Below are 7,943 nucleotides of genomic sequence, written 5' to 3'. Positions count from 1 at the left end.
GCATGCTCAATGTCGACTCCATGCGTCACGTGAGGGTTCTCAAGCTCACCGCCTACTCCATGGGCGACCTCGCCGATACTATGTCGTTTTATTTTCCCAACCTCGATCTGCTCGAGGTTGAAGAGCTCTGCGGGTGGTGTGTCCAGAACCACGGCGCCGTGGCGAGGGCCGTCGTGAGCCTGCTGTCGTGCTGCCCCGCGGTGCGCGAGGTCCGGCTGAAGTTCAGATGGCTGGAGTACCTCGAAGAAATCTCAGAACCGGATCAGATTGCCGCCATGTCGGACTTGGACGATGGGGACGAAGATTGTTGTGATGATTCGGACCTTCAAGGACTTTGCCGCAGATGCAGGTTGCCCTGCCTCCAGAATTCGTTAAGGAGGGTGGTGATAAAGTTCGACACGGAGAAGCTGACCTGCCTCCAGGTACGTCTCGTCAAGTTCCTGGCCAAGAACGCCATGGTTCTCGAGGAGTTCGTCATCGACGGCCAGAAGGGGTACGATTCGAGCCGCATCCACCGGAAGGTGGCTAGATGGCAGAAACAGAGACCGTCGCTGTATCCACTACCACCGCGGAAGACTCCCATTCCACGGTTGTCCGAATTCCCGCCACTCGATCGGCAGTGCCCTTGACCCTGATCCAATCCCAGCCAACACCGCCGCCGTGGCCTCATCCATTGTGCAGCAAGATGCACTTTTGTACAAATAGAAATAGAAAAGTATGTTCTTCATCCCATAATATAAGACCGTTGTACAAACTAAACTTTTGTATTATGGGACGGAGGGAGTAGGTGCAAAGGTACATTGAAATTGAACTATTCGAGACTTGAAGAAAATGTCAAACGACCTAGAGGCATCTATATAGGCATCGAGAATTGTTAGGTTCTTGGAAAAGTTTCTACAAGCAATCCATTGCCCATAGGCATAGGGAAGAAAGGGGATTTTTGCTCTGTTCAAGAGAAACCCTGACAGCTATGTGTCTGTGGCCTGAATTATTTTTTCGCCTCAGTTGATTCCATGCACGCCGGCCTAACCTCCTGCATCCGTGGCGGCTACCGGAACCCTAACAACCCGACTCCCAGGCATACACTTTGGCTTGACATAGTACTCAAGACTTCTGAAAAGAGACGAGTTGCAACCAATCATCAAACAGTTTTGCTAAGTCAACTTTGTTATGTCTCAGTCGACGCTATATTTCTTTGATCTTGCATGGAGATTCATACATGATCTTTTATCTTGCATGGAGATTCATACATAATTTTTTTTCAAGTTTTTTTCTTCTTATATTATTATCACTTGACTGAGACTTGATTAAGCCTCAGTCGACTAAAACCTAGACACGGACCATCATCGAATATGCTTGAATTGTGAAAGCATGTGTAGCACCCAACATCGACCTGCATTGGTACATATAATATAAGGGTGTGTCTAGGGCACATCTAGATGTGCTCTAGTTATTGCACATCTAAGTGAGTGAATCAAACATAAAGAGGGGGAAAAAAGAAAAGAAAATATCCACACGAATCTCAACATAAGATTAATGACATAGGACTTAGATGTGCAATACTTATTGCACATCTAGATGTGCTTTAGCAAAACCGATAATATAATACTCCCTATATTCCTAAATATTTTGGTAGTTCAAAACATCCATCTTATACGTATTTAGGAACGGAAGGAGTACGTCTGTTGTTCGAATTGGTCTTCTCCTCCCTTCCTGCAGGTGTGAAGATATGTCAGGGGTCGCATCCTGGTGGGGTTCACAGGCGCCAAGCGAAGAGGTGCCTGGGCCACCACTTTGACCATGCCATGGCCATGATGTGTAGGAAACATTAGTTGGCTGTTGAAAAAAACCCCTCCTGGCTCTCTGATTATAATGAATCAAACGAGTCGTTTGATTCATTTCCTACCTAGTATTAACGTATGCTTAATTACTCCCAGATTTAACCAATCAATTGACCACAAATCGTTCATCTCTCTATCAGCCTCTGTTTCAATTCCTTCTAAGCAATTTTCTTTGCATTTCTAAGCATATCGCGCGTACAAATTGTAGACACGCATCAAACCATTCCACCGTACAGGCAACGGCAAAAGACCCAGGATAAAAGTTGAGGTGATAGTGCCATACATTCAGAATGCCAACACTTCTGTCCTTCCCGACGCACTGACAAACTCAAAAGGACCCCTGTCCAAAATGCGGCGCATCATTCTGATGCAGCATGCCGTCTCTCATGGTACTTGTCAATGCAGGTCTTGCCAGCGACTCGAAGTAGATGATCTTGTGTTAATTCTAGTGTCCAAGAGGCATACTCAGCGTCCTCCCTTCTGCATCTTGAATCTAGACATGGGCCTTGAAGAAGAAGCGGAACTAGCAGGCTGCCAGATATGTTCAGGCAAGGAGTTTACAGGGATCAGATAAAACATAAATGCACACCACACAATGCCAATGGAAAGACTCAAAGGATGGAGCTTACTTTCTCACTATCATTACTCCTTGGTTGTTCGATCACTGAGAGACCTTCATCGTGTTCAACAATAGATCCCGTGAAAGCCTGGTGAAGGGCATAAACAGGGTGAAATGCAATTCAAAAAGGTGTATGTCACTATACATCAGAGTACGAGCAAATGACCTTTTGTCCACCTGGTAGTATCTGCCGATCGCGAGATGAAGAAACCTGCCAGGCAAGTAACTATAGTCAGCACTATTAATAGTAAATACATAAAAACAATAGAACACTACAAATGAAACATTAGATAAACTGCATCCCTAGGTCTTCAGAATGGTGCCTGATTTTACTTCACAGAGAACGACTACCTCGCTTCACAAAATTATGAACTTCTAGAAAGCACACAGTAACTTTAACTACTAATACATATAGAAGAACTATTTAGATGGTGAGTTGTTGCAAAAACGACATCATTAAATATTTTATAAGAATATCTCCTAATTATCATGTGCTCAAATATGTATACAAGGAATAGTCAAAGTTGCATGTTTGAGACCGTGTCAGTATCCAAAATATAATATACTCGCGAAAGGAGAGTGCAATAGTTCTACACCTCTACTAGCCTAAGGTAAAAGGGCAAACACAAGGCCAGGTTAGCACAAAGTTTATGTTAAAAAATAGACTAAGAAGTTAACCGGGTGCGAAGATCTAAAGCACAGCCAGACAATCATGTCTACATATGACATATGCAGACTGGATTCATAATATCAGAAGTATTTTGGACATCAGTGACCAAAAAGACTGACAAATGTTGTGAGAACTGAGGACAGCTAGTACTCACATCCATGTTGCCTCATTATGTTTCTATAGAAGAACAGCGACCAAAAAATATGAAAAAAAAATTACATAGGCAAGGAATGATGAAAGTAATGTTGGAATAAATGGGCCATGGCCCAGTAAAATTTCAGATAATGTGAGAGAAGTCGAGGGGGTGGAGGGCACATTATTTCCAACAAAAATCCCTTCGAATACATACCTTGGGTCCTGAAGAGTACCTTGATGAACTAACTATTTGCCCGTTCTCATCTTTAAAAGAAACAGCTGCAAGTAGGAAATTTAGGTCAAAGGCATATAAGCAGGGTAATTTTAAGAACTTCAAGCAAACACGTTGGTGCAAAAAGGAGTACCAACTCTTACACAAACAAGATGACAATAAAAATCAGCAAAACAATTAGGTGTGTCACTAGGTAATCAAAATATCATGTACACATCCTGAATATGGTGTCCCACATGCCAGTATCACGACTAACCTTTTCTAAGCGAAGCCTGAACTTCAGAGTTTGTTATCTGCACATTAGATGAAACACACTGTTACTGTTACAGAAGCTAAGATAACCAATTTTGACTGCTAGCCATTCATTCAGGCACAAAGTAGAAGGTGTTGAAAAAGGAATAATGAGCTTACGGAGGTACTGCCTGATGGCGCAAGAGAAGAACCTTGTAGTGTTTCCTTCTCTCCTAGCTTCTTTAGTGCACTCTTCAGCTATTAGTTCGAACACCAACATATAAACACATTGGTCAAATTAATATTACACCAAATTATGCCACGCCAGCTAGACAAGCACAAAGATACCTGGGCATTTCCTTGACTCTGGCCATTACCACCACTTCCAGAAACTGAGGCACCAAAACTAACATTGTCATGCTCATTGCCATAACTTAATGTTTCCCCATTTTCCTCACCATCCTCACTTGTTCCAGCATCTTCATCGTCACCATCGTCGTCGTCATCATCACCTTCATCTTCGGAAGTACTTCCAGCTTCCTTTTCTAACATTTCAAGCTCATCAAACCTAGCCATCATCCGAGCATGTTCCTCATCTGATATGCCCCCAGAAGAACTTGAAGCCTCTGGGAAAGATACGTAGAAAGTCACGCTGAAGCAGAAGTTGTTACTTGGCAACAAATGTAAGTGCTAAAGGTTTGCCACTGCTTCATTTGAAGGCAGCAATCATCTCAGCACAACAAGATAGTCTTGACATAATGTCTGCAAAAATAAATATACTACAAAAAAAATATAATGCTCTCAGCCAAACAACATTCAATTGTAGAATGAGATACCAATAGGCCAACTTTCTGCAGGATTACTCTAGACCTTGTCAATTCAGGAATAATCAAGAAGTATAAGATGTCAATAAAAGTCAATTTGGATAGGGTAAATTTGAATCTGAACCCCAAGGACTCACAAGTGGGATATGCATGTCAGTACAACATCATCATTACAGTTCAGCATACTAAGATGACAAAAAGAGCCAATACATACTGAAGATAAGAAGGATGCAGAATATCAGTAGCTAAATAAACAAAAGCTCCAAATGATTACCTGTTTTTGATGAAATTATTTCTGTGTCTTCTTCATCATATTCTTCCCTTATTTCAACAAGACCCTCCTGCAGGCATCAATATAATTAAGGATCCAGTTAGAAATAATTTTGCACAGAAGCAAAACCCACAATTAAACTATAGGCTGAAGACCAACATGAGAATAGTTATCGAATTTGTTAAGACAATAGAGTATAATACAATGAAAGATCAATCATATTGAGTAATTCAGTTCGGAGCCAAAAAGGTTATATTGCTGCACCTCAATGTAGTATGTATAGTAAGACCACACCCATTTTATATAGATGGATCTACACTAGTTTCCACGGCGTAGATTAACAACATGTTAGAAACAAGAAGCACCCAGCTTTCAATGCAACAAGGCTAAGATGTTATAGCTTAGTCTGCATGCTATATAAGTATCACAAGTGCAGAGTCCCCATGTCAGCATCAATCTACTGTAATTCAGTATCAATTTCCCTTTCCCCTTACCAGTGACCTCAACCAAATTGCTACTACAGTAACCTCTTAGCTGAACACTAGCATAGGAATACACTATTTCTGAAGATTTCACAAGAGCCAAGAGCCTTACCGAAGCCTCCGCAGCGGTGGACTCGAAGAACTTGGCCTCAGCCTCGAGGTCGGAGATGGTTGCCTTGATGGCCTCCATTTGAGCCTCCAACTCCATCCCCCTCCTGTGCAGTATCTCGGTCGTCTGCTTCGCAGACCTATCAGCGTAGTACCCATCCCCCAGAAGCACCTAAGGCACAACCCAAACAAAATTGTCAGCACACATGTTACAGTCGCAGGCAGCAAACCAAGCAGGCAGGTAGAAGCTCCAAGGCCAAAGAATCTGTGGAATGCCATACCAGGAGCTCATTGGTGTGGATCAAGCTCCCAGGGAAAAAGGCGGCGCCACCAAAGGGGACCTGCGAAACCAGACCAGGGGATCACTAAATTGGCTCGTGGGAAGTAGCTATGCTGCTAAATAGGATGACGAGAGGAGGTAGGGATGAGTGAGAGACCATGATTTGGTGGGAGAGCTCGTCGGGGAGGCGCTGGACGAGGTTGACGAGGGCGGCGTTGTCGGCGAAGAAGCCCTGGACGCGCGCGAGGTCGGCGCGGCGGTCGGCGATGGCCTGGGCCACGCGGGACACGGCTCTCCTCGTCTCCTCCGGCGAGAACGCGGAGGCCAGCGGCGTCGCCGTCCCCTTCTTCGCCGTTGCCATCGCCGCCGCTGTCGCGCTCTGCTCTGCTACCCACAACCAAGCCTAAACCCAGCGTCTGCGCCGAAGGAGGCGGAAGAGGAGGCCGGGCGTTGGGTGTTGACAGCGGAGAGCGTGTATGGCGCGGTGGCCGCCTGCGGCGGCGGCGGCGGCGGCGGGTCGTGAAGCTAGCTGGGTCGACCCACTAGTCCCGATGGGTCTTCGGTGACTCTGCCGCCTCCCGTGGCCCCAACCTGAAACCGGGGACGGCCCAGAATGCGCAAGTGGCCTTTAGTTTTTTGGGTCGGGCCGCTGAACCAATGGGTGTAGTAGGGGACATATCTTTGTCTCAAAAAAAAAGTAGGGAACGTGTCATATCTAAGTTGATGTCCATTCTGTTTATGGTTTATTTATTTTTGTCCTATTTTTTTTCTTGTTGTTGTATTATATATTTGTGAGAGCTTAGATGTGACATCCTTAAAAACATCTAGATGTGAATTAGACAAACTGAAAAAGAAAAGTTTGCTTGGAGAAAGGCAATTCACTTGTCCGAATTTCACTGCTCAGGAAAAAATGTTCTGAATTTCAACGAAATCACTGGTTAAGGGTTATCCCTTGCAAATGCCACTCCTCATCTTGCCTGGTGCTGACAAATGGAGCACCAACAAAAAAAGACAAGTGGCGCACCGCATGAGTTTTTTCTTCTTCTATAGATTCGTTTGTATAAAATGGTTTATCTTTTGAACCATGCGTACAAATACAAAACCGTTTTCATCATTGGATGCATCATGATCTTCAAAATTAGATCCCACGTTAAAAGGTTTTGATGAACTTTTTTCACAAAAAGTTCAGAAATTGGAAAAAAGATGAAAAAATGAAAGTAAGGCAATAAAAAAAGAATATCAAAAGAAAAATGCAGCCCATAAGCACAGGATGTGTTTTTCCCTTTTTCGGGGAAGCACAGTGTGCTTTTCCCTTTTTCAAGTTGTGCTTCGGGCAGAAACACGGGCCGTGCATCTCGTGGAAGCAAAAGTTGTGATTTTTTCCTTTTTCCTAAGAAGCAGAGTTGTGCTAAAAAAAACCATGAAAACATAATCTATATCTATACTACTATTAAACAATCAAACAAGAACTTCTTTAAGCACACCTCACAAAAGCGTACACAGATCCAATACCACCGCATGATTAGGCCCACTAAAATCAATCTAACGGTTAGCCTTAACCTAAACCATTTTCTGTGTGCATTTAGCAATTTACATTGACTGACCGTACTTCATCGTGGAGAAAAACATGAAACTCCACGTCTGAGCTATTAGGAAACTAATAATTACGGGTGCATCCTATTCTAGGAAACTAAATCAGAGTGGATCCATCCTATTAGGAAACTAATCTCAGACAAATCCATCCTATTAAAAAAGTTATCTCGAACGCATCCATCCTATTAGGAAGCTAATCACGAGCCGCCTGCCAGAATCGCGATTTTGAATCGGATCAGAGCTTTGATGGTAGGATCGCAAATCGTAGAATCTCCACTATCAGGATCGTAGAAACGTAGATTCTAAGAACTAAAATCGTAGAATCATAGGGGTTAGTTTGGATCGTAAAGTCGTAGAATCGTATAACAGAATTGCGATTCTGACAACCTTGCCTGCCGCCATCATGCACGCTAGCCACGATGGGGGAAGCGCGAGGAGCTTCGTCTTTCTCCAGAAACACACGTGTTATCGCCGCCATCGTCTTCTCTTTGGAGGCCAGGCGCTCTTCTCCCGCTACTGCGACGACTCCATCCACGTCCAGCGCATGCTCTCCGGCAACCATCGGCATCCGCGTTGACTTCAGCTCCATTCGCAGCACCCATGCCGACAAAGTGTCTGTTCAGTGGATGCACGTGCATTACATATTAAATAAGAATC

General features: G+C 43.9%; 1 protein-coding gene across 1 annotated transcript; it reads right to left on the bottom strand.

Annotated features, from left to right (window-relative positions):
• Positions 1-1,951: 1,951 nt before the first annotated feature.
• On the bottom strand, positions 1,952-6,281 carry LOC123063206 (RNA polymerase II subunit 5-mediating protein homolog). Its single transcript, XM_044486940.1, has 11 exons — positions 5,851-6,281; positions 5,695-5,754; positions 5,418-5,585; positions 4,827-4,893; positions 4,077-4,354; positions 3,909-3,986; positions 3,754-3,790; positions 3,480-3,544; positions 2,627-2,671; positions 2,471-2,548; positions 1,952-2,372 (listed from the first exon to the last, which is right to left on the bottom strand). The coding sequence occupies exons 1-11, from the start codon at positions 6,052-6,054 to the stop codon at positions 2,307-2,309; spliced, it is 1,146 nt and encodes a 381-aa protein (XP_044342875.1). The 5' UTR covers positions 6,055-6,281; the 3' UTR covers positions 1,952-2,306.
• Between the last annotated feature and the right edge of the window lie 1,662 nt (positions 6,282-7,943).

This window comes from Triticum aestivum, chromosome 3A, assembly GCF_018294505.1.
Source record: "Triticum aestivum cultivar Chinese Spring chromosome 3A, IWGSC CS RefSeq v2.1, whole genome shotgun sequence".
NCBI classification, from domain to species: domain Eukaryota; kingdom Viridiplantae; phylum Streptophyta; class Magnoliopsida; order Poales; family Poaceae; genus Triticum; species Triticum aestivum.
This window is presented reverse-complemented; position numbering and strand designations above follow the sequence as displayed.